Source organism: Psittacula echo (genome assembly GCF_963264785.1).
Source record: "Psittacula echo genome assembly, chromosome: 22".
NCBI classification, from domain to species: Eukaryota; Metazoa; Chordata; class Aves; order Psittaciformes; family Psittacidae; genus Psittacula; species Psittacula echo.
Window position 1 is genome coordinate 6660245 of NC_137758.1, and position 27077 is coordinate 6687321.

General features: G+C 42.2%; 1 protein-coding gene across 7 annotated transcripts; it reads right to left on the reverse strand.

Moving 5' to 3' along the window:
- On the reverse strand, positions 1 to 27077 carry SRPK1 (SRSF protein kinase 1). 7 transcript variants are annotated; one of them, XR_013958323.1, is made up of 18 exons: positions 27025 to 27077; positions 26877 to 26937; positions 15151 to 15269; positions 13296 to 13404; positions 12870 to 12957; positions 12567 to 12654; positions 11034 to 11140; positions 10224 to 10389; positions 9504 to 9529; positions 8800 to 9013; positions 8123 to 8545; positions 6385 to 6485; positions 5400 to 5507; positions 4036 to 4105; positions 3506 to 3598; positions 2033 to 2492; positions 1866 to 1944; positions 1 to 1206 (listed from the first exon to the last, which is right to left on the reverse strand). XR_013958323.1 is itself a non-coding variant. In XM_080632742.1 (16 exons), the coding sequence occupies exons 1-16, from the start codon at positions 27035 to 27037 to the stop codon at positions 2308 to 2310; spliced, it is 1971 nt and encodes a 656-aa protein (XP_080488868.1). In that variant the 5' UTR covers positions 27038 to 27077; the 3' UTR covers positions 1 to 2307. The 7 variants fall into 7 exon arrangements, 2 of the variants coding, with proteins under 2 accessions (XP_080488868.1, XP_080488869.1); XR_013958324.1 differs by having other exon boundaries at positions 1841 to 1944; XR_013958325.1 differs by having other exon boundaries at positions 1 to 1944.

Here is a 27077-nt window from a genome sequence, read left to right on the forward strand (position 1 = left end):
TTCACAAGCTAAAAATAAGACAAAGCACCCAAATAGAAAGAATAAAAATGTATTTTCCTTCAGGTTTTAGACTGACACAGCAAGTACAAATCCTTTAGTGTGAGCATTTTACGGCAATGTGGAGATTTAACAAACCCCAAGCAAATGAGCACACGGTACAAGACTGAATCCTGACAGTGGCTTCTGCAGGTCTTCAACTCACAAGCTGGCTCTAGCCTTGGCCATCACGGGAAGAACCTTCCGCCTCCAGTCTGGTGTGGCAGAGGGAAGGAACTCTTGGAGTTGAAGGTGCAGATCCCTTCTAGGAAAAGATCTTTAATGGGCCAGTCTCAAGTGCACAGGACCAGGTGAGCTTTCCAGACAACAGAAATTGTTTGCCCTGTCAATGTATCTTCACAGTATGCAGAGAGCAGGTATTCTGGAACCCAGTCCTGTCTGCAGTCCTTCTGTAACAGGTATGGAAGAACACGCAACTGGAGAATTCCAGGTGAAAGCGAAAAAGTCAAATCAGCAGGTTAAAACTCTTTTGGTATATGACCTTCCTTTAATTTTAGATTATATGCATAGAGAACCTGATCTACCCCTAAAAGAACATGCAGCATGATTTGCATTATAAGCCCAATCAGGCACTGGACCAGAGAAACTCTTTTCAGGTGGATTAAATGACACCAAGGTTTATGAATCAATGATCCTTACAAAACAGATTCCCAAGCACTCATACAGAAGCGACACATTAACAGTGGTCTGGGCAGCTTTGGCGGTGTAATCCTCTTGGATTGCATCTACGTGGCCTCCAGCATTTTCCTGCTGTGACTTCTGGCCTCTGAGAGCCACCACAAATCCAAAGGCCTATTTGGTCCAGGGTAAGGAAGTGCTTCTGAAGTCTCAATGCTGCCAAATCTTGTTTTAGAGTAGAGTAGGATGCGCTGAATCTGCAATAGGATCAGCAAGTCTAGAAGAAGCCATCATAAAACTATCAAATGCCACAGTGATTTAATTAAAATTAACCCATTTCCTCACTATATCCAACCCCCTCTGAGCTTATATAGAAGCCCCATAGAACATTTGGACTTGGGGTAACTCTAGAAACAGCTTCTAATCCAGTTCTACATGGAGAAAGTCCACTTCTGCTTCCTCTCCTTGTGCTAATGGCCCAGAAAATAAAAGGCAGTCCCATCCTGGGAAGTTCTTTCTGAAGGCCAGCACCTGAAGCAAGCAAAAAGAAAAAAAGATCTTTACCTTGGGCCTTCAAGTGTTGATTTGGAAAGTCCAGGGCTATAGTGTGGCTGTCGTACAGATGCCACTCAGGGAACAAAGTGAATGGTCAGAAATTAAAAGCCAGAGTAAACTGCCTCAGTGAAAGCCTCATGGATGCAGCAGCTGCCTCAAGCAAGGCAAAAAAGTGCCACTAAGGGATGAAAAAAACCCAACAAAACAACCAACAACAAAAAAACCTTACAGCTCACTAAAATGCTTCAAGAGTTGCCTGCAACAAGGCTCCCTCTCTACAGCTGAAGGGTGCACCCATCTGTATGCTGAGGATTGTGCGTGGAGTCAGTTCCAGCTTTTGCTTGTCACCTTTGAGGCACAGGCATTGCAGTAGAAAACATCATTGAGTTCAGAAACTATTCTATGGGGGCACAGGGAAGGATAAAGTAAAGGAGCAGGGCACTTTGGAGGAAGAACTAAAGGATCCTAAAACCTAGGTTTAAATAGCTCTTTTTAAAAGGTTTAAGCAACTAGAACTAAAGTTATGTGAGTGGAAAGCACAGAATGCAGCAGGCACCTCGAAAACTATGGAGAATTTCAAGACCTTTGCTCTACAAGGAACTAATGCCACCTTGGTGCCATCTGTTACTTCTCACCCCATTTCTGGATCAACAGCGGGAAATCGACTCCTGAGTCAGGGAGATAAGGAGGTGTTCAGATCTTCACACCCCTCCCCTGGGAAGAGAATTGAAATTTAGCTAAGGGAGCTTTACTGAGCACAGCTGCGCTGTAACACACAGCATGTAACAGTGAGGAGACTCACAGGAAAAACTTCATATTCTGCTCAATCAGTCTTTGGCGAAGCCCAATCAAGGCAAAACACAGATGATGCCCAGTGGTGGAGGACAGTCCCCATGGAGTCACACAAGCAAAGTCAGCAGAACAGGTTAGATTTATCTAAAATCTTGGAAGCCTTGAAGGAAGAGCTTCACACCGAAAATGAACAAGGATAAAAGAAGATGTGGGGAAGGGGCAGCTGGGTGCATGTAGGCTATGCTGTAAACCAGAGTGTAGTGCTGTGGCATTGGGTTGAAGTTTCTAGGAGTTAAGCCAGGGGTGCCTGAGGCACTCTGCTGCTGTAGCTCGTTTCTCTGGGATCAGCTCCAACATAGGTAATAAGAAGTCTGTGAATGCAGCTGCCTCATCTTGGGACCACTCGTATTTTTCCACCAAGACTTCAAAAAGGCCCCAGGGCTTCAGTTTAGTTATGTGCTTCAGGTCACCTAAAAACCAAGACAGGTGAAGTGTGAGACATGGGAACAGAGCAGCTGAACAAAATAGGCCAAACAGCCAAACAAGACAGACTGAGCTCAGAAACTGTTCTAATAGTTGGGGCACAGGGAGCATAAAATGCTAGGGCATGCTGAAGGAACAAAAATTATACTAAACCCCCTCTTCTATCCACTTTTGAAGACTGTTCTGTAAATGTACTTCCTTGATGGCTTCTTTTTCTTCCCCTCCTGCTATTTCTGGTCCAATATCAGCAAATATTAACTTCATTAAATCACCAATTACACCAGTTGACATGATGGATAACTGTGCCAAACGCTGTGGAATACATGCAATAAATAGAACCATAGAATGGCTTGGGTTGGAAAAGGCCTTAAGATCATACAGTTCCAACTCCCTGCCATGGGCACGGACACCTCACACTAGACTGTGTTGCCCAAGGGTCTGTCCAATACATGCAGCACTGTCTGAGGAAGCAATACACTACTGACAAAGAAGGGTTTGTTTTGTTTAATAAAAGTATTTTACCTTCTTCTTGAGGCTCAATATACTTCTGAGGTACTCAGAGCTTTATGATAGTGGTATAATGTGTCCTGAGCAACATGGCACAGGATGCAAGGCACTGTTTAGGTGTCTGGCATGCTAGAAATGGAACAAAGTTGTCTACAGAAGACTTCAAAGGTGAGCCAACACCTCCAGCTGACAAAGATCAGCTAAATAAAGCCAAATCAAGTCTGAAGAAGTATCTACAGTACTGTTTTTCTACCTGCTGCATTTTATCAACATCAAGATGTCAAGTACTAGGATGTAGGATACTTTGAGCAGTCAGACAAGAATGCTTTATATTTAGCTGTAATTTTACTGATGAAGTCTTTCATAAAAGAAAGGAAAGGCTTAAAGCATCATCTTTGGAAGCACCTGTTGTAAATCGGGATTTCCAGCAAGGCACTCATGTATTTGGGGCAGAGGATGAGGGATAAGTGACATTTGCTTTGTTTCCTTTTACCTTTTTTGGTGAAAAACTCCTTGGAATATTTTCCTGCCAAAATGAGCTTGCGAGGTATCTTCCCCAGAAGTTCTATGATCAATGCAATGTGATCTGCAGTTTTTCAAGAGAAAAGACAATGAGACAGATCCACACAAGACATCTCTATGCCCCAGTTTCCTTCTCTGTGATACAAGGACAAAGGCATCATCTCCCTTAAAAATCACTTTGAGGTCCACTTTGAAATCAGATTACGCTAAGCAATGACAAAGTCACGGGGGAAGTGGAATAAAAAGGAGAATTTGAGGTATGATCAGTTTGCAAAGCATGGTAAGAGAATAAGCAGTAGGAGGAATGGGAAACACCAGAACAAGAACATGGACTTCACTGCACGGTGTGTTACCACAGAGCACAGCTGGCGCTGATTTGTGTAAAGGATCTTTTCGCAAGGAGCCTTTGCATTGATAACTCACAAGAGAAGGCTCATTCTGAGGAAGCAACCATTGTATTTCATGTCTCATTTGAAAAAGGAAAGACTTTGACAAACATACCTTCATCCCGTGAGTAATCCTCCCCGGAATGAGGCTCAAACAGATAGTCTCCCGTTGCTAATTCAAAGGCCTAAACACACAGAAAGGAGCATGTTAAATCACTTTAATACACCTCAGACAGTCAGATGTGCTGCAGGGTGATTGTGTATCTCTCTGTGGGCCAGAAGCAAAGTGGTGGGAAAACCTGCAGAACTCTGGTACACCATTATCATCTTAAGATGTGCAATTACTTTGCAACACTTTGAAGAACTGCATCAAAAACCATCCTAGGCATAGCTTGGATGAACTCTGCATCAAGTAACCCTGTGTAGAATGGTACAATGGCATTTCACAAACTCAGCCTGTTTGCCTCAACAGCATTTTGAAAAAAGATGCAATGTCCAAACTCTAGACTTTTTCTTTTTTACAAAGTTTCTCCTCTCTGCCCAGATTTCAGACAGAAGAAGACCTTTTTCAAACAGTCTCTGAACATTTTTCTGTAGATACCAAGCCATGTTTTAAATGAGATAAACATTTGCATTCATTTCAACTCACCATCCCTAAACTGCAGGACACCTTTACATATTCACTTTTAATCAAAACAAAACCTCTGACCTGTATTCTTAAGTTTTCTTTACAAACTGCTGTTGTCAAACTATTCAATCAGGCGCTTGGAGTAACCACTGTGTAATTCTGGCGACACATTCTGCAGAGTCAACATGACCCTATCAGATACTCTTCCTGCTACATTCCTCCAAGACAGTGAAAATGATTTCACTCGCTATTTTCCAAGCTTAAAATATAAAAGCCAAGCCTTGAATTTGCAGAAAACACAGAATGAAGACACCAGAGGCACACACAGGAACTGGCTAGACTGATCTGGTTTTTTAATTACCATATTCTACATTTGCCAGCTACTTCAGGAACAGCTTCAACGTCATCTCAGCATCACTCAGATTATACAATTATTCCAAACATGCAGAGGACAATTAAAATATGAAATTTTTGCCATTCATGCCAATGAAAAATGCAGAAGATAATTAAAATATGAAATTGTACTGAAGACATCTGTGTAACAGTGCTGGATGCAGCAGAAAGGCTCTTGTCTTCAGAACTGCATAGCTGCCATGTTCTTCCAATCATCTTTGAAATCTGCTGGTCCTGTAGAACAAAACTAACTTTCAAAAGGAAAGCCACATATGGCAAAGGAAATAAAGAAACCACTCTGGTATGGAATCATGGTATTCAGCAAGTCTGGAAGTTGTCCTAACACCTGGGAGGGTTTTTCGCCAGGCTTGGTTAGGAGCTCAGCAGCCCAGAGCACACAAGAGCTGCTCCGTGTGCTCCATGGAAGCAGTCAGAAATCCCCTAGTGACAGCACTCACCATACATGCTGTGCTCCAGATGTCAGCAGGGGTGTTATACCCTGATCCTATCAACACCTCCAAGGATCGGTACTGTCTTGTCTGGATGTCTTCAGTGAAGTGCTTGTGCTAAACAGAAGAAATGTTTTATTGAACAGTTGTGAGACTTTACAAGAGGAGAATCAACAACCTGGAAGGCCAGAGTAGCTCGAAGCTCATTCGCAGGATACTTCATCTGAAATATATATCCTCATTCAATATTTATCTTCCTACAAATACTGTTCAAATGCTCTACGTGAGACACTCATGAGTCCAGCAAACCACAAAAATAGCATAAGGGAAGACTGAAAAGCTGCACCCTTCTCCTATCTGAGCACGATTCAGCTACCTTAAAGCAAAGCAACACCAGTGTAAGAGACCACCCTGCCAGACACTGCAAGCCTGACATGCAGTTCTGAGTTTAAGACTCATCTCTCCCATACGATCTGAAGTATTCTGCTGTTTAAGCAGCCAAGAAAAAACAGACATTTCTTCGACATGAAATGTCAAATATCTAAAAGCAGAACAGCACAAGCAAAGAATAAAGCTATGAGTCTCTTTCATGTACTCATGAATTCACTGAAGAGGTTTGACAAGCTAACGAACTACAGCACCAGCACGTCAGAGGGATTGTTTGCACCGTTCTCTTTCTCCAAGAGCACAACACACTCCTTCAGAAGTTTCACATATGCAGATTTCTACATATTATGTGTGCCATTGGTCACAGGTGTATCACAAGTCATTTAATGACCACTGTGGCACACAGGCTGAAATCCTCTGTTAAAGGATCATTTCTTTCATTGCATCCCTGCTCACCTCTCTTTTTCCTCCCAAAGTAGTTTCAAACTATTGCTACCTTCACAAGCAGGTCTAAAATAGATCTATTTTGCAAATTCTTTCCCATCTTGGCATCCTGTGAATGAATTACCAGGTTTAAACAATCAATGTGAAAAGACTGCACACTTACCACCCAGCAGGCATTTCCTAGGTCAGCTATCTTCACTTTGAGCTTATCTGCATTCTTGGGCTCAAGAGGATTAAGAAGGAAATTCCCAACAGTTGATTTTCCTAGAGGCAACGTGTACAACAGCTGATTAAAGCTGCATGGACAGTGTCACCATCTGTCACCCAAATCCTGCTGCACTCCCCCTACATAAGAAAGGTCTCACAGATCAGAACTTTTCCTTCCCCAAAGCCTGGGTATAAAAATCACTCTGCACTCTGAACAGCTTCCACTGTCAGGACTCGAGTGGTGTTAGAAAGCAGAAGGACAAGTAAGTGTACGCAAGGGGGACTGTTTCCAAGGCTCTTTGCACAGCCTTAAAAAGTCAGTTTCTAGACAGGACAGATTTAAATAAGGGCATTGCCAGAACCAAAACAACCCTCTCAACCCTTAAGTCTTCCTAAATCTTTGAAGGAGTAGAGTCCACATGTTAGAGCATCCTTCTGACATACCCATCACTCACTGCTGCAATACACAGTTACAAAAGTTAAAGTATAGATTGGGAAAAACTGCAGTGACACAACAGAAAGCAAGAATATTAAGTCAGTAAATTACATCCAGCTGAAGCTCTAAAGCTTCGGAGAGCTGTGAAAAGCAAAAGACACCTACCTAATCTTATCTAGCAGGGGCATCCAACTAAATGCAGTTCAAGTTTAAATTTCACTTGCTACTTTTCATCCCTGCAACTTTCCAGTGGTAATCTGCCAAGAAAAGGCTACAGGAAGGTTTTCAGGAAGAATTGTAGATGTTAATTTCTCCTTCCTTCTCCAAGCAGATATACTGTGCCTGATCTTGACTCAAAGTTCAAAAGGACAGGTTTAGCAATTGGTTCAAGATTTTTTAACACAGACACCCCTGGAATGGGTTTCAAGTGCTGTTCACCAGTGTGTGTCTTACACTGTCCTAAACCCACAAGACTGACTGTTTTTTTCCCACAGAAACACTCATGTTTAAACAAAAGCATTAAAGAGAGTTTTTTCCCTTATGCTTTATAAGCTTTGTTTCAGTCAGGCTGCATTTCCAGTTCTGGAAGAATATTTACTTATATTAAGTAACTGAGGAGTTACCTATGCTCCATGTTCAGAACTACCAGAACACACTGAACAGTATTTATCCCATAATTTAACAGCCAGTGACTATTTGCAGACTTACATTTCTAACAACGAAAATCACCTAAGCAACACCTGATACAAAGGAGGAAACGTTCCTATACTGAAAAACAAATGTATAGGTATTTAAAAGTGGGAATACTTATGCATTCAATAGTCAAAACTAAGGTACAGCTACAACTGGAAGCTACAAACAGTGAGTATCTTAGAGCAGGACTGCCATGTTAATTACTCCTGGCAGGAAACCACTCAAACAGATGGTTCTGATCACTTCAAATCTAGATTAGATCTAAGGCAGAAGCTCTTCCCTGTGAGGGTGCTGAGGCGCTGGCACAGGGTGCCCAGAGAAGCTGTGGCTGCCCCATCCCTGGCAGTGTTCAAGGCCAGGTTGGACACAGGGGCTTGGAGCAAGCTGCTCTAGTGGAAGGTGTCCCTGCCTATTTCAGGGGGTTGGAACTGGATGAGCTTTACAGTCCTTTCCAACACAAACCATTCAGCCTACAAAATGGAGGTTCCTATTAATATCCTGAAGTGTTGGAATACAACTCTCCCGCACCAAGGAGAAAGGAGCCCTTACAGAGTTCCTCTTATACCTTTGCTGTCTGATGGGTTATTATTCTCATTCTCGTCCTCTGAAGGTATTTCTGTTCGGATGCTTTCTTGCAAATGATTAATCTCCTGCTCATTGAATGACTGCTCTTCATTGGACGTGGGCTGACAAACCATGGAATCTTCTGAAGCTAAGGGCACAAAGGAGTCCGACATTGCTTCTTGAGGCCTATTCTCCAAGTCACCGTTACGCTGACTGTAATCACAGCTATGCAAGTTCTTCTTCTGTGTAAGAGGGTGATCACCACAGTCATTGGCATTATGAAGGTCATCCTCAAGTCGCACAGATCCTTGATTGCCAGATTCTGGGAAGTCCGCCATTTGTACTACTCCATTGCAGTTTATTTCTGTTAGGCATTTTTCCACACTGCTTTCCATTAGAACAGATTGCTCTTGTACAACTTCAGCTGCAAGAGTGAAAAGAAGATCACAGTCTAAAAGTAATAGCTGAAGTTGTTCAAGGGAGCCCTCAGAAGTAGGAGGCTCTCAACATGTAATTTATGAATTCAGTTTGTAATAGGAAATATCTTAGCCTCTTTAGATGGGCAGGATGCAATGGAAACAGGTTAAGTAACAGCCACCTCTATTAAAGGTGCTCACTCATGCCAGCACAAGTGAAAGGACAACACTGTGCTACTTTAGCAATACTTTAGGTCCATACCTGTCTTTTTGCTGGCATTTTCCTCTGGTGGGCTAACTTTTATAAGCATTTCCAGAGGACTCTGAGCTTCTTCCTCTTCTTCAGGCCGTGTCTGCCCAGGGCTTGCTTCCTTCTCCATTTCTTCTATCTCTTGCATTCGCTTCTCTAACAACTCAGCCTGTCGTTTCTGCTTCTTTTTCAACTTCTTTTTCTTATTCTTTGACATTTTGTCAGCCTATGTGGAAGCAACCAGAGAAATTGGACTGAACTTTTTGTAGTTCAGCAAATCTAAAATGCATCAAGTTTAATTTATTTTAGAGCTGAGGAAACAGTCTGGGATGAGAACTCTGGAGACAGTTCTTCCAAATAAAAAGCACACATTAAGGTTTTTGGAACAGTTGTCTATGGCTCTTAGTGCATTTCTGTCCTAACCTGAGAAACCTGTGGTATTCTCCAGATGAGGAATTGCAACTAAACAGAATAAAGGCACCTTCACAACACACCCTGAGCCCACCAAAAAGACTACTTATTCTGGTGCTTTATGAGCTAACACTGCTTACATCTCCAAGACAGCACTGAACCTGCCACCTATGTCAGGGACAAACACAAATCATCTTTACCTTCTGATACAAGGTTGCTTTCCCTTAATGTTGACTGCATTATAAAAGGATGCAGTAGATACTCTAAGCAGATGGATACTTACACATGAAAGCTATTACACTTACTGGTTTTGGCTGTGGTGCAGTGCTCACTGAAAGAGAAAGGAAGAGCAGTAAATTAGTATGTTTGTAATATAAAACTGCAACTGTGTTCTTATCTTAAAGGTAAGCTTTCTGCTATGTGGTTTGGTAACATTAAAAATATATCAGCAAATGTTATTTTGAAGGCTCATTTTTCTACAGAAGTACAAGAATTAAAAAAAAAAAAAAAAAAAAAGAGAATAACATTAAATGCATAATTAGAATTCCAGAGAATAGACTTGCTTGACTGATATCAAAGACTTAAACTTCCTGCCATGCAGCTTCATTTACTGCATGTATTATGCATCTTACTAAAAACAAAATGCAAACCAAAGCACTAAAATACCAAAGTTGAGGGAGCTTCCCTAAGGTACGCTATGATGGGCTCAGCTAAATGTTGGGGTTGTGAGATTATGACTAACAGAGCCTTCCAACACACTGCAGTTGTTCTTCACAACTAGTCACAGGTACAATGGATATCCTGGAGAGAAACACAAGGAACTGGGAATGACAGAAAGTCTGCTCTCAGATCTTTAGGGGTGTTGCATGTTAAGGAAGCCATTTCTGTTACAAGTTTTCTAGACTTCTGCAAAAACACCACGTAAATCATCTTTTTTACACTGTACTTGGGAAGTTTCCCTAGTGTGAATAGTGATAATTTTGGGGGGTTTGTGGGAAAGAGCACCAATTTGCAGGAAAAGTCACCTGCAGAGCCAGATGGTGGGGGAGCCCCAGATCTTTGCCACTCTGTTGCTTCTGCAGCCAGCCTGCGGATGTACTGGTCGTTCACACACAGGAGAATGTTCTCAGGTTTAATGTCAGTGTGAATGATTCGACACTTTGTGTGCAAGTAATCCAGACCCTGAAGAACCTGCAGAGAAGGAAACCGATCCTTAGAAAAAGTAAAGAATGAGCAAATGGAGAGTGAAGGGAAAATGCAAAATAGCCGAGGATGACCACAAACTTGAAGGGCTTCTGTGGGAATACTCCAGATTAGAGCTAATGTGATCAGTGGTTACTACTCAGTTCCAGGAAATACAGATTCACATACAGATTTTACCTATGAACTTAAAATACTCTCTCTTTACTCTCATAACTTATCACAACTGAAAATCTAATCTTAACACCCTACAATAAAATCATGTTTTCCTCCTCCCCTTCACCTCACATGTAGGTGTGTGGTACTTCTTAGGCAACCATCCAGTATGAAGAACAGGTTTCTCTTGCTCTTTTCATCATTAAGCACCATATTTACTGAGACAGAGTTTAAAAGAAAAATATTTGCACTTATAAGGAATAACCAGGGTAACAAAATGTTAAAAGCAAAGCTGGCCTCCCACCATGGTTCAAGTGTCAGAAAATAACAGGTTTTTGCAGTAGAGAAAGAAAATATTAACCCAAGAATGACTTTTTTTGCATGAGAAAGATACCAGTGATTTTTGTTTTCTTCGATCTGAGAAGGATTAGTGAAAGAGTTCTCACTGGGTCGAGTGGAACAGTGCAGTCAAAACTGACCTGTTTGATGATCTTTTTGACACAAGGGAGTGGAAGCCCCTGATAATTTGACTTGATGATCCATTTCAGAAGATGATGCCCTAGAACTTCAAACACCATACAGATATCTGGAGCTCGGTCAAGGAAAAAGATGGAAATCCTGAATCAAGGAGCCCTGAAGTCCCAGGACTGAGGATCAAAAGAAATATCCACACCAGTTACATGCTTTGTACTAAAGAACTCTCATCCTTCTAACACAAGCTGCCTTCCTTAACAGTACCACCCTGTCCTACACATCAGTGTCGTTACGTAAAGCACAGAGGGATGGAGATGGTTAAGACAATGGTCCTAACACAGCAGCAGCAGTCTCCTGCTTTGAGCAAAAGCCAGTTACACAAGCAAGTGTGCATTAGTAGCTCCTGCTAGCATTGAGACAGCTTCCAGCCAAGAGTGTACATTTTGGAACAACCTAGGCTCCTGCCCCAGGCAAAACTTGATGCCAGATCATTCTGTACTAGTGCTACCTGAAAAGATAATAAAATTTGCATTTCATAAGTTTCTTTGGAACATTCTCCACCCTCCCTTGCCTCTTTACCAGTAAAACAAACTTTTGACAAGTCTCAACTTCCACAATATTTATATTACCTGCCTTTTGTCTATAAGTTCTGAACAGCTACAGTCACTCCAGTGACATCTTATTGTGCCTTTGCTTGAGAAGCTAAACTTCCAGTTTATTAGTTTGCTTTTCTTCTACATTGGCAGAAAGTGTTTCGCAAGAGTGAAATAAATACAAGATGAACTCAACATTTACTTGATGCTAAATACCAGAAAAAAGTTAATAGAGGAGATACATTATGGGGCTACTGTTTTCTAGAAGTGTTAGAAGGTTTAGAGCCTACAGCTCACTGAAATCAAGTTCAAGGGCAAAAAGCACAGAAGTCCAAATTTCCAATTTTAAGGGTTCATTACTGGGACTTGCCACAAATCACTGCCCATGGGAAGGCTGTTCACAGAACTAGAGGGGATTTTCAAAGCAATACACTTTACACCTCATAGCAATTTTTATGAAGTCCAAGGTAAGAAGCTTTCATAACTAGAAACCCACCTTACTATCAAGTTACAGCATGCATGTTGTTTGCTGTTTTTCTTATTGATCTTAGCATTTTGTAGTGTTTTCTTTCAGTAAGGGGTTATTACCAGGCTGCTTGCGAAACTGAGGGGTTGTGGCAGAAGGGCTCTTCCCACAGAGGTACCTTGGATACTGAGTCATTCAGTCCTGAATCAGAAAGCAGATGCAGCCACTCTCATGTTAACATGATCTCTCCTGCTAAAAGCATAACTAAGCAGTGCAGTCTCCATCACTTGCACATATTATGTCAGACTGAATGATCCTTCTCAAGCTGAGCAGGCAGTTCTGAGGCAGGTAAATCAACAGCAGGTTTCCTTGGGCAGTGAAAGGGCTGCCTGGGCATTGAGCAGCAGCCCTGATGTGACAGCTACCTAGCTAACTCCCATCTTTATGCAATTCTTTGCCTTTATTTCTCAAAAGGATACGAGAACCATTAACTCCTGAAATCTTGAAGTCATCTAATAACTGAACAACTCTCTCTTTACTTGGATCATCTGGATCACTGTTGCGGACCTGCAGAGAAAATAAAAGAGGTTTGTGTTTCTTGAGGTAATTACCAGGCAAGAACATATTCTGAAGTCAGATAATTGCATTACTGTTAGGTTTCTCTCCAAATTCTCTGCAGCCAGATGATCCAGAATCAAACCCGATAAATGTGAACTGCCCCAAATGAATTAAAAAATAAAATAATAATAAAACATCAGAACCCCCCACTCTTGGACACTCACCGATTTTAGCAACTTGATTTCATCCAGTGCTGTTTCTGTGTAGTGCTCTGCACTCTTCACCACCTTCATTGCCACAAATCTCCTCCCTCTACACGCACAAAGTAAATTGGAGACTGTTAACACTCAGAGAACTTATTCTCCAGGATTATATTAATTCTTTTGCATACAAGAGAGCTACTTATTTAAGGCATCATGGAAAAATAAGTTTTAAGCACTCATGAAGAAGATTGTCTTTGAGTCTTTTTTAATAGTAACTTCTCATAAAATAATAGTTCAGAGACTGCCAAACACACAAGTACTCTTTCCACATACACGGTTTGTTCTGTTAATTCCCTCTTGTATGCTTGTATGCACAATACAGAAAGAAACTCTTGTGTTAGAATGTATATTCCCACCAGAAACACCAGCTAGAACAGAAAGACTTACTGGATGTCCCAAGCTAGCCACACAGTGGAGAAGTGGCCCCATCCAAGCTTCCGAATCACATGGTATCGTCCATTAAAGAGATCTCCTATTTTCACCAGGTGATAACCACCTAGAAAAAACAGTAGGAAAGTTCTATGAAGGGATCTCACAAGCACTGAAGAGCAGGTCTGTGGAACAAGCATCACCACTTGAGGCAGACTTGATGTGTTTTACATTTTCAATCACATAAACAAATGCAAATGTTTCTCTAACTGGATCTCACTGGAATAAATACACAGTATGCCAGAAGAAGAGCTGTCAACAGCCCTCTGGTTGACTGAAAAGCTTTAATATAATTGAAGTAGAATGACTGCGTTTTCCTCCTTTTTTAATGTAGGCCATCACTGTAGCACCACAAAAGAGTATTTCTTCAGTGAAAGCATCTGAATTCTACTGGACGGAGCACCTTTGTTAAAAGCACTGCTTCTGATGTTCAGTAGCAGAAACTTAAGAGTTGAATACCAGCATTGCTCTGTCCTCGTAACATGAAAGAGAACTGAACTCAAGACCCCAGTGGAGTTCCCCCTGCAACTGCTTTCCTGACTGAAAGGCACTTTGCCCTGTAACATGACTACAAGCAGGAAAGTCTCCTCCCTGTACCCCAGTATCTCTCAAGCTGCTGACTATGCAGGAGGATTCCATGACAGAAGCAAAGACACAAAGACAACAGAATTTGCGGAAAACAGAATACAGAGAATAAACTGTGACTGTTAAGGTATAAATTTTTGCCAGAACCTGGAATTGCACCAGATTCCAGGCACTTACTATTCAACTGTGGTGAGCAAGTACCACCCATGAAACACGTGCTTTGTCAAGAAGATTTGTCTCTCTTGATTGACTGGTTCATAAACAAGATGCAGAATTACTATCCATTACTTTGTTAGCTCCAGCAGCAGAAGTCCTTTTTCTTCACTTGAAGATTTTAGTTACAACAGTGACAGCTGTACTGACTGCAGTCACACAACGGCTTTTTCTTCTTCCCACTTGCTTTACAACTAACAAAATCCCACAAATACTTCGGTAGCATGCCAGAAGTAATGTAAATGCTTTGAAGTAAAGCACTGAAGCAGAAGAAACATTGCAATTAGAGTTCTTTGTGCTATTTTACTTTGCATTTTTTTATACACATATATGGCATTTGTTACATGCTTCTCCCTGCCTTTATATATACAATAAAGAGTATCACAGAAGTAGTCTTACAAAGCACTTGGAAGTGGGGGCACACATTCAAGCTTCTAGTAATTGATGAGTTGAATTTGTATGATCAGTGTTCTGTTATTTTTTAAAGTATTCGCTATGTTAAAACCAGCCTGACCCTTTTGATATACAATTATATACTGTGGTGTTTCCATTTGCTCTGTATTTAGTTTCTACTCCAAGAAAGAGTGGAAGACTATTTGCAGACACAAAGTTATCTGAAGAACGGTACAAAGATGATCTTCAAAAGAAAACAATGAAGAATTTGAAACTGATTTGAAGTATTTAAGTGTCCTTTTTCTAATGAAAATCAAAAAGGAACTGAATGCCTAATTGCTTTTACCGATTCTGAAAGCCCTCTGACACAGAGACAAAGCTAACAGCTTTAAATACTTGCACTAAAACCAGCTCCAACTCAAATCTTGACTGATAGCAGAGGAAACCCTGGAAAATAGTTTCTCCTTTTCAGGTTAGCTTGAAAAACATTACTTTTGTCATACAGTTTCAAAAAACAGTTAAAGTAAGAGGGAGTCTATTTTCATTCTCTACAGCAGATGGAAAAATGAAGGAAATTCTTGGTAACACTGAAAATCCTGTGCTGAAACAAGCAAGTCCTCACCTTTACAGTAATCATTTGGATCCTCTTGTTCGTCATCATCTGATCCCAGGATTTCTTCCTCTTGCTCTGGAATATCATTCTCTGAATGAGCAGCAGGGCCCCGATGCTGAGTGTCGGGTCTGAAAGAGAACACACTGCATGTCTCACACACGTTACTCTTTAGTTCAGTAGCTTTCATTTCACATCAGGGATTGCTGATAATGGAGAAGATGCAATTATCAGCCTCCAGAAACCTATCTTCACATTTAAATGCTTTTATTCCTAAGCTAGTATAAAAGTAGACACAAACAATTTTTCAGATAATAGTGAGAAATACAACTTAATGCCCTAGATTCATTTTTACAGTGAAACAAAGAAAAGATTGGACAAGAGAGCAAGTTAAAAAGCTTAGTAATCCCACCAACACATTACTGAACCCCTTCTCAGCTTTTCATTCAGTGAGGATTTCTCTAAAGCAGATTTATATTTTAAGATGTCACCTTATATAAGAGCTGAAGATTTAAATGCTGGTTAATGTTATCTTAAAAACTAATATCAATTAATTTTTACTCCTTTGGGAAAAACAATCAAACTGGTGTTTTAGGAATTGGTCCTGTTGTTCCTTTCACCTTTGAGATCAAATGAACATGTAATGATCCTTCTGCTTCTAACACTTCAGAACTCTAAACCCCACAAGACTGTGCTGGCTTTCTCCTGCTCTCAATGTGGTAGGCTGCATCCCTAGTCTGTCTCTTCACTGAACATCTGAAGTTGGTGACAGTTGTCTGAGCTGTGGTGAGTGGGAATCCACAGAGCAGATATTCTGTCAAACCTTCCAAGAGCTTCTGACTTCAGATGGATTGAGATCAGGCACCAAGGTGGTATTTTCTTTCCACTCCCACATTTATAAAGAAAAACACTAATTTTGTGTGTTTAACTCTCACCAAATGTGTTACTCCAGGTTCCTGCTCATGAAGATCACATTGGCAAAGGCCACCTCAAAGCATTTGAGCTGTGGCTGAGTTCCCTGAGCTAAGGCATCCCCACATCCCCTGTACCCCAACTCCTCCTCTGTGGTAGCACACAGCTTACAGCCAAACAGCTCCTGAAATGGTAATACTAAACCAGGTAAGTTATTTACTTCATGTCCTGGGTTCAGCATTACAGGGAATGGTTAAAAGTCTACAAAATTTAATTTTCACTACCCTTTTGTCCAAAGCAAGGACACGAAAGCAATGCCTACAGCCCATTTGCATTGGCAAGGTTTAATGGCAAAGCACTGCAGGATACACTGAGCTTTTCTTCTTAGAAGTATGAGATATTAAATAAAGCTGGAGTTGCCCAAAGAGGTGGGCAAAGCATTTCTTTACAGCAATGGATGTGGATATGCTAATGCATGTGGGCTTTTGGATCAGTTCTTGTAACTTATAACTGAGTTGGAGCCCTGCACATCGTATCAGGGTGGCCCCACTAATCTTATGCCACAGGACAAATCTAGTATTTCAGTTTTGAGTAGTTATATAGCAGAATGAAGATTCAGCATTTATCTACCACACATGCACTCTGCTGAGACTTCATACACTAAATACATTACTACACATTCAGGCTATGGCCATCTTAATTATCTATGGAGCATAGAAAGAAAGAAACCAGTGTTCCAATCTGATCATGACTGAATCTGTAGCCATTTACAATCTGGAACTGAAGTTCCTTAAAGCAAAGAGGAGCTACAAAGGTCATCCTGGGCACAATTAAACCACTCACCATTTATTTTCAGTCTGTTGCAAGTCCTGCTGGTATCTTAATTCAGGTGGAGATAAGCAACTCAGATTAGTGATCCTAAACCATAAAACAAGCCTGCCAGACAGTCCATTCCACTGCTGCCAGGCTAATAAGACATATATTAACAACCCTGTAGCTTGATCCAGCCCTCAGATATTCAGTATTTACACTTTCTGCCCCCATGAGCCACAGAATCACAAGTCAGGGGTAGGTAAAAGGAAACTGGCGAGGAGGGGAAAACTCTTGGAGGTCAAAATGCTACTTTACAAGTGCTACATTCCTTTGGGGACAACTAAGCTACAAATAAAGTCAGACTGTCCACAAATGAAGAGCAGGCAGCAAAGGCAAGAAAGGACCATGGACAGAATGGTTGACGGGGAGACTGCATGCTCCCTATATAACAGGATCTTATTGACAGGGTAAAGCCAAGATGCACAATTGGATAGAAAGGAGGATTTAAGGCCAGTAGCCACACCCATAGCATAAGCAGCAGAGTATTTCTCCAAACACCATTTAAAGATCTTCACTTTTGTAACTGAGGAAAATGTAGGGATTTGAGTGGATTCAAAAGAAAATTCATCTGAAAAACCACAGCCCGAGTGCTTTGCAATAATAGTAATTTCATGCATCAAGGAAGAAGTTACTGGAAGCGCTAAACCCCATTCTCTCAGAAAGGGCTGACGAATCACGCTGCCAACAGCCTTGTACCTGGCACACCCTGTAGTCTGCATCTGAGGCTGTCCTGGGGATCCAAAAGCATTTTGCTGCTATATTATCATCTATAATACCAACTATGTAATAGTGAGCCACATTCAGGTCGCATACATTTCTACTGTACTATTTCCTTTATGAAATCACCACCAAAACACATCTCACTCCTTTCCCTCCCTGTGAACATTCATTAGATGTTACTACATCCCACCACCTTCTTCCCCCAAAGTGACCATGTCAACTGCAGATAGAGATTTGATCAGTGCAGAATGTGTTAATACCAAAGAAAAACAGATACAGAAAACCACAACCCTCGTCCATTTGCTTCCTCACACACACAGTATTCGAAAAGGCACAAAAGGCTGCTAAAGACAGCAGAAAAATCCTTACTCTGTATTTTGACAACTGAAACAGCTGCCAGCTACACTGCAAAATGCACATAGTATATATGAAGAGCCTATAAAAATGGTTACACATTAAAAAAATCAAGTGTTCTGGGGTACATTTTTGCATAGCCATTTTTGTTCTACTTACGAATATCTTGATCACCTTTTACTTTCGCTCTCTCAATGTGCTATTTCATCATCAGAATTCACTGTATTTGCAGGGTCTCTCTACAACTATAGAGCAGTATTTTACTTAAGGAAAACAACATGGAAATGCAAATGCTAGATCTTTTATTGAGTGTGTTATTCATAGCTAACCACATCCATATCTACACCCTCCCAAAAGTCCTTATTCTCTCAGGAATGCCTGAAGAAGTGCAAATTCATAAGATGAAATAAAAAACTGAAGAGGGTAACCTACCTGCATGAAGCACGGCCTCCCATTGATAAAGATATTCCTGAAGACAGCCCAATAGTTTTGGAAAGAGCCATTAAAACCCAGCTGCCACACTAAGAGGGGGACATCAAGGGCAGGCAGAGGGGCTGGTTCTTCTTGAACGCAGCAAAGCTTTGTGCAAGAGTGAGAGAGAAGAGGGATTTGCCTCCACCACCTAGCTGCAGCTGCACAGCACTGCATTGCAGGTGAAGGGCCTTGCAGCAAGGCTGGGAGTTGCTCTCCACTGATCTCCCTGCAAATTCAGTCATGTTAGGGGGTTGAGCATAAAGAGATTCATCCCCTTCTCAGAGATTCATCTCCTCTTGATGTTTACACCCTGTCTCAATCTTCCCTCTAATGAAATCAGAAATTCAGTCAGATACTTCATTTCATCTTCCTGAACGAGCCGGTTTTATTTGCCTATTCAATAGTCCACTGGATTCAAAGCGTGGATGGAGACAAGGCTCATGGTAATTGCTGACAGTACAACCCTTTTGATACAGGAATGCCAGCATGATCACACAGGAGAGAAAGGGCCTTCAAAGTAAAAAATAATTTTCTGAAGTAATTCCAAACCTCCCCATCCAGCATTGCACAGAAAACTGATCCTTTATGCTTAAAAGTAACAACACAAGCAGGCAAAGGAGTCAAATCTCCCTTAAAAAGGGTGAACTGAGTGTTCTTCACAGTAGCAGACACTTATCATCGTCCTCTGATGTAGAAGAAGTAACCAGCCATTTCCTGTGCCTGTTTATCCTGCTGATTTATGCAAGTCATAGGGGAAACATGTCAGCAACAACATGACATGGCAAGCAGTCATTTAGAGATTTTTTCCCTGCTGGGGAGGACTGTGTATTAGTGAAAGACACTCTGAAGCTGGCTCTGCAGTTTTAAACCAAGGAGAACTGGATTCATTTCATTGTAGATCTAACGTATCTTCGCCTTAAAAGGATGTTCAAATTTCAGTGAGCATTTTACAGCTTCACAGTCACGAACATTAGCAGAGGTATTAATAACATGCAATATTTTCCACTGTCGACAAGATTTTGCTCCACATTGACTGAATCTATCACCTGACACTCTGTTCCCCCCTGCAACGGCCAGCAGGGACAGCAACAGTTATTTGCAGGAACTAAGCTTTCAGTCAGTCACTTATTTCTTACAAAAAATGTTCAAAGAGTCTGGAAAAAAGACTTTTGTCTTTTCTCCTGCCAGTTTCCCACAGCATCATTTATCTGGTCCACACACTAAAGGTAAAAAGTGATTAAAAATGATGTGTATTCTTACAGATTTGCACTGAGGTGGAACCAACAGCATCAGGAGGATGAGAAGATGGGATACCACAGTTATGCCTGTTAGTAGAGGCAGTGTAATGAAAAGTAGTGCTCTTGGTGCTGTGGAGCAGCACCAGCATGGGCCCCTTGGCTGCCTCTATAGATTACCAGTAAAGCCATCACAAGTGGTCAAGTCTCCACATGCAACTTCACCACCAAACCTCAGAACTTGTTTTTTCCACCACATAAAACACTTGCAGAGGTGTTTCATTCTCCTAATCAAGAGCATTAACATTGACATCTTCAAAACTCTATTTTATAGAGGAAGTGTTTCTCCCTGCCCCCAAAATGGCAGAAGTATCACCCATACTACTTACCTACCTGCTTTGAGCAGATACAAAAGCAGAGCCCCATTCACCTCCAAGCAAGGAAGACAGCATTTAATCCAAATTACTTTTCTCACACCAACCATACTTATATATGTGCTTATAAAAGAGATACTTGGACTCCTCTTCACCTCAGTTTACTTGACAGTCGCAGGGACGATGCCCGTCTGCTTTCTTAAGTGATTTTTAAGCCACCTGCAGCACAATCTTTACAAACACAGTCATTCCTTATTTGTAAGCTCAAATAACACACCTGAAACATCCCAAAACAGAATTCAGTTCAGGGAATGCAAGGCTAATGAGGAATCCAGCTCATACTGTAGGAGCCGCAGGTAAGAGCCCTGTAAAACACCCAGGGACTCCTGCATCGCTTTCCACCTCAACCCCCCAGCCAGGGATAACCAGGGCTGCACACCCACTGCAGCCAGAGCTTGCTGCAAGTGCTGCCGAGATCGTTTTCATTTGAGGAAAGGAGGGAAAAAAGGCTCCATATGGGGTGGTGAAAAGCCAGGATTTCAAATGTCTCTCCCATTTTCACATGCACACATTAAGACAATGTCTCTTTAAGTGCGGTACACTTGTTAGACTGCATCTCATTACTATGCTATAGTGTGCCTGTAATTCCAGAATCATGTTAAGGCACACCTAGTCAGAACGACTGCTTCTGGTGCCAGCCTCCAGCACTTACACACAGGTCTGCTGGCAAATCCAGTGACTGATAAATATTGCACTGCTTAGACTCAAACTTTCACTATGAATTCAGGTCTGAGTTGATAAAAGTATTTTCCTTGCTTGTATACACTTTACCTTTCTGCTCAAGAAGGTTTTGAGGGGAATTATAAATCATAATTAGGAGGGGAGACTTAAAAGTCTATAACTCACATTATTTGTGATTATTGCCATTCATTCACTCTTGCATCCCAATTTTCCAAATATAGAACCAGTATTTTCTGCCAGCAGGGCAGATGCACAATACTTGCTGCTGTGGGGCAGCTGTCCCAGGGCTACAGGAACACCACTGCTGAGACCTTCAGAGGACTTGAAATGGCCTAACATTTAGTTTTGAAGGAACAGTGCTCAGAGGTACCAAGACACACTTTTATTCAGTGGCTCTGTGGGAGTTCAGTCTCAAACGCAGGTAGTAATTTCACAGAACAGTAGCACTGCACACAAATAACAGGCAATCAAGTCTCCTGCTCCCTGGACTCATTCCCCCACACAAGCATTTAACAAGCTGTTTGTAAAACCATCTGTTGTTCCAGCTATTCCAAACCAAGGGACTTCCATGGAAACCAGCAGATCTGCAGCTGTGTCCTGTCACAGTCTGATAATCACTTCTGTATGTGAATGAAAAAATCCTGTGGGCAATGCATTCTGACTCTACCTTAAACTTATGTTCAAAAGAGTTATGAAAGGTGTAGCCCTGACATTAATTATGAAAGACAGGTGAGGAAAACATAATCCAAGATCCTGATCCCAGGCCAAGTTTTGAATAAGGAAGCTGAGGAAGAATATGAGAGGGTTATCAGAATTCCAGGGCTCCACAAAGGCAGCAGGAAAGCGACGCAAGCAAGAGATGCAATAACAAACTGAGGAGTATCAGACTTCTGATCAGAACCTTCTGCTCCCCAGACAGCACAGATGGAAAAATCACCAACTTCCTTGTCTCTCTTCACAGCAATTCTATTGAGGAGGAGGAAAGAAGTGAGGCTTCATTGCATGTCACAAGTCTGACCAGAAGACTGCAGACAACTGGAGATCAGTTTCTTGAAAATACCAGATGTTGCAGGCATTTGGGAAAAGGGAGAGGAACTAAAACAGGGGTATGGGACCAACCCAGCTCTGCCACTGCTCTCCCTGCAGCGGTAGAGGGAGTCAGAGCAACTACTTGTTGAGAAGCTTGAGGAAGAAAATGCAGCTCAATATATAGAACACAGACCTGATTCAGGATTCTGAAAAAGAAAAGGAACTCTTAAAAGAAGAATCGGAAGAACTGCTGTCTGGAAAAGAACCACTTCAACACAATCTCCAGGAGCTGAAGAATGCCAGTGAAAAAATAAGGATTGAAAATCAAGATCTTTTAAGCTCATATTGAAGAGCTCACTTGCAAACTTCCTTTTTATGAAAGTCAAACACAAGAACAGCAAAAAAGATCAGAAAACAACACTTGAATTTCCTTTTGAAACAAAAGAAAACTGAACTCAGAAATGAGAAAGACCAACCAAGTTCTCTAAAGAACTCGGTAAATCTGTAAGAAAGGATTAAATAAATTCACCAGCACACACAGAATTAGGAGAAAGCACTTCAGCTCGTGTTTTCAGAACAAGCCACATACTGTAACTGTGTGGCTGCCACTACCTTTGTAGTTATTGAGGCTCACAGAAATAACATTCTGCTTTGAGGAACAAATGGTTCAACATCCCTTACACAGAACTGCTGGGTTTGTGCACGAGTCAGTCAGCTTCTCCTGGAACAAAAGACACTGCTGAAGCAAGACACTGGACTTGATGAAACAGCATTATCATTTGGCCTGCCAACAACACACGTCACCTACACATCATACAGCCCTGTAGCCCAGTTCTAGTAACATGCTATTTTTCTTCATTTCAGAGAAAATGAGGTATAACACAGAACTATTTGTTCAGTTTCTTGGCTGTTCTTCTTTGAATCTGGATGGGGTTTTTTAGCCTGTTTTTAAAACTCTGGGCCTTAATCTCAGCAGTAATCTAAACCCTCATTTTTTTCCTAGGACAAAGAGAATAGTTTGAGCTTCTCAGGGTTTGCAAAATACAACACACACAAAAAAACCAACCCAGGGTATTTTACTGGCAGTTATGGTCTAACAGTCAAATATGCTGGATTCCATTGCAAATTAATAAAGCCATTGGTAAAGTACACCTGCATTTGTATTTTAGTTCAAATAGAAGTTTGTCTTTTCAAACAGAAGCTCAGTTTTGAAGTATCAGATCTTCCTCACATATATCAGGCTTTGGTTCACACAGCTCAACAGCCTTAGAGCACAGGACCTTAATCTCCTTGCAACGAAAGCATGCAGATGGCATGCTCCAGTATCACTTCAACCAGGAATGGACGTTATATCCATACAGGAACTAAGTCCAAGCAACATTCCCCTCCAAACAGCATCTGGAGTCTTTAAAATCAATCAATCAATCAAGCTTGCTAGCTCCTGTTTGCCTGCACTGCCTCCTGAACAGACTCTGCCTCACTGCACACACGTGGCATGGGGACCTGCAAAGCAAGAAGCAGCCACCTCGTGGTGACTGAAAGGCGGAACTGCTCAACTGCCATCACTCCTTTCTCCTGCAGTGCTCATGGATGTCCCCATCCAGCACTGCTCACACACCACCACAACACAGGAGTAGTTCTGTTCTCACTTCCCTGCAAGTCAGGCAAGGAAAAGGACCAAAAGAAGCATTCCCAGGAAAGCACTGAGCAGCTTCTTCATTCTCCTAAGGACTGCTGTAAATAAGCCCAACGCATTTGTCTGCCAACACCAAACTCCAAAGACACTATTAACTACTCCAAAGTGCAAGGACCTCCTGCATTTTGGACAACTAGGCAAAAATTACTACCTGGATTCATCTCACCAGATACAGCTGTTGGAAGAGCTTAAGTTATTAAAGTTTTGGTAAGAAAAAAGCTTGGAAGCATACTTTTTAAAAGACCCTTTTTAAAAGATGGGCTTTTTTTCAGCACCTTTGGGAATCAACTCACCTTTAGCGCTCAAGATGCTCACAGCTCATGAAATGATAAATTAACACATTAGATATTACCCTAGATAGCTTTCAGCAAAGCTCTTTTCTGGCAGCAGTACATACTGCAGTAGCCAATGTACCACACTCCCTGGGCTTTATTAGCAGCTATACAGTTGTGACATGCGTATTTCCTGAGCTGTTCTTAGTATTAAGGAAAAGACTAACAGAAGGTTGCCTCTCATTCTCCAAAAATAATTTAAAGAAATTTTCATCCTAATTCCTTGCCTTTTTGATGGAAAAAGATTGAGATAAGAAGAAACTGAAACTGATACTCTTCCAACTCCACAATGGCAACCACGGGACCAATGACGTGGGCAAGCAGAAGCTTCCTAAGCAGATCTGAGACATCTGGTTTCATGGTTCTGTCAGATTACCAAAAGATTAGGGGTAATTTTAGGTGAGAAGACATAGATACCTCTCCTTTGTATTACCAAGAAACTTCGCCTGAAACTTTCCACAGAGAAGTATGTTAGTACAAATGCACACTCACAGAATCCCAGACTGGTTTGTGTTGGAAGGGACCTTAAAGCTCCTCCAGTTCCAACCCCTGCCACAGGCAGGGACACCTTCCACTAGAGCAGCTTGCTCCAAGCCCCTGTGTCCAACCTGGCCTTGAACACTGCCAGGGATGGGGCAGCCACAGCTTCTCTGGGCACCCTGGGCCAGCGCCTCAGCATCCTCACAGGGAAGAGCTTCTGCCTAAGAGCTCATCTCAGTCTCCCCTCTGACAGGTTAAAGCCATTCCCTCTTGTCCTAGGGGAACACTCACTCCATCACTGATACCAAATAAAACTTTTAAGTCAGGAAGGATGGGAAGAAACAGGAACATCCTGAATTTGTGGCAAATGAAGAATTTGATTGACCTTCACATTAAAAAAACCCATCATCATCTAGATGGAACTTTAATTAGTATTTACAAGGGTTTTCTGAAAATAGCCAGTTTGGGCTGGTTTTGTCTGAACCTAAATAGTAGCAGTTTTAACTTGTGAATGATGAAAAAAAAGCACTAACTTTCCTGGTTTGTAATATACACAGCCCGTTTTGATTATTTTTATCCAAGTGGGTTTTTCGGTTGGTTTTAACTAGATTGGGTGGAGAGGGAAACTTAAACCAGGTGTAGCTCATTTCTAAAGTGAAAGCTATTTTGAATTGCTCTAAATCCCTTCAGAACATTTTCTTTATTTTAAGAGTTACCCATAATAACGTAATTCCTAATACTTACCAATCTTAACCTTTTAAAATCAGTCCTCTCATGCTTTTTACTGCCCTTCATCCAGCAAAAATTACATGTATGTGATCTAACCAACTACAAAGGAACATTAGATGTTAAAAGATGTTCCATGTGGTTTCAAGTTTAGATTTTATGGGAAAAAATCTTGCAACAACCCAACTAAGCTTATTTTAGAAGATTTAACTAGAACAGCTTTGTATTTAAATAGCATAATTGTGGAGCTGCACCTGAAGTTAGAGGCTGACACTGGTTTCTTTTTGTGGTACAATATAAAAGTACACGCAAGTTCCTGAGGGAGGATCCAAGAAACAGTACCAGGAAAGAGAGCTGAAGTATGATGTTTAAGAAGATAAATGCAGAATTTTTAACTAGTATAGTTCTTCACTCAAATCAAAGTTAGTGGTAAACCCACCAACTAAGCAGCAGTGCAGTTAACCTGTTCAGGCTATGTGGCTAAAAGGAGTTAAAATACCAGCCAGAACTGAAAGTTACCATTCAGCAACCTCAGAACTGACACAGAAATGGGTCTTTTCCAACTGCAGGACTCTATGGGCAGAGTCAGTATTGTCTGCCTGCAGCCAGACAAGAAAAAGTAACAGGTATAGAATTAAACGAGATATTTGTTCAGAAATTCGGATGCAGATCATGGTTAGAAAGAGGAGAACTCTTAGGAAATTATCCCAATGCCACCTTCAAGAAATACCAGAAAGACAAAGTAGCACCGTAACTTAAGGCACTCCTGGAGTTTAACTAATGCTCTTCACCCCTCAGAAGCTCCATCTCAAACCAACTGAATCTTTGCTGGAGACATCCGGAAAGTATTTTAAATCCTCATGATTAGTCAGAGGAAATTACCAAAAAAGCATTAAAGAAAACCTTCTCCAGCTCCCTCCCAAAGCCTTACTGATTGAATACCTTTGGTTTTAAGCACCAGTGAGTATAAAACCTCCTGAGGTACCCGAGTTTTTACACAAAGAAGCAGCATTTTACTGAACATACAGAACTGGCACTAAGATTTCCATCACCTTCCACTCTAAAGGCATCCCGAGCAGCACTGAAGGCAGTACTTAACGCAGTCTGGTGGGAGCCACTGTTTAGTATTTACTCGAGATCTTTTAATTTTATATCTGCATCCAAAAGTTCACCACATATAAAGGCTTGTGACATTCCTGCGGTAGGAGAAGCCATAGGAGAGCATCAAAGGTAAAGAAAGAAGTCAACAACACATCACAGCGTTCCTACGGCAAGAATAAATAATAAAAGCCGAGGGGAGGTGGGGAGAGTCAAGAGAAGCTGGCTCCTAAAGGCAGCAGTTACTGCGCTGCCTGGCGGGCGGTCAGAGAAGAGAGATGCCGCCGGCAGCCCCCCAGGCACAGCCCAAGGCTGAAGGACTGGGCCTGCAGGGACACAGCAGGGCCCGAAGCGGTTGAGCACGACCGCAGCTTACCACCGAGAGCCGGGGCCGCAGGGCCTCCTCACCCCAGCAGCTCCGCTCCGCAGCCCGCCCAGGAACCCGCGGCAGGGCCCGGCAGAGAGCGGGACAGCAAAACCCGCCGCCCCGGGCCACCAGCCTCCTGCCCGTGCTGCGGAACGTGCCTTCAATTAAAGCCGCCTCCAACACCCGCCTAGCCCGAGGGGTCCGCAGGCTCCGCCGCGCCGGCAGCCCCGTCCCCGCGGGCAGGGCCGGCGGTAACAAAGAGGCGGCAGGAGGCAGCGCTGAGGCGGCGGGAGCTGCCGCCTGGAGGGGAGCGGGGCCCGCACTCACTTCCTCTGGGCCTTGTCCTTCTTGGCTTTAGTCCGCTTCTTCCGGGCCTGCAGCGCTAGCACTGAGGGAAGAGAACGGAAAGACCTGAGTGACAGCGGGAGGGGCGCTGCCCGGGGCGCGGCGCGGTGCGGGCCGATGCGGGTCTCACCTTTCCGCTCCATGGCCGTCAGCGCCGGGCGTCCCTGCCCCCGCACCCGGACG

Bases quoted from the DNA above. Each gene is read 5' to 3' on its own strand.
- SRPK1 (XM_080632742.1), bottom strand. The intron at 13,405-15,150 runs GTGAGGACTTGC...TGTTTTTTCTAG, and splicing joins TCCAAATGATTACTGTAAAG to GTGGTTATCACCTGGTGAAA. The intron at 9,014-9,503 runs GTAAGTGTAATA...GCTTCCACATAG, and splicing joins CTGCACCACAGCCAAAACCA to GCTGACAAAATGTCAAAGAA.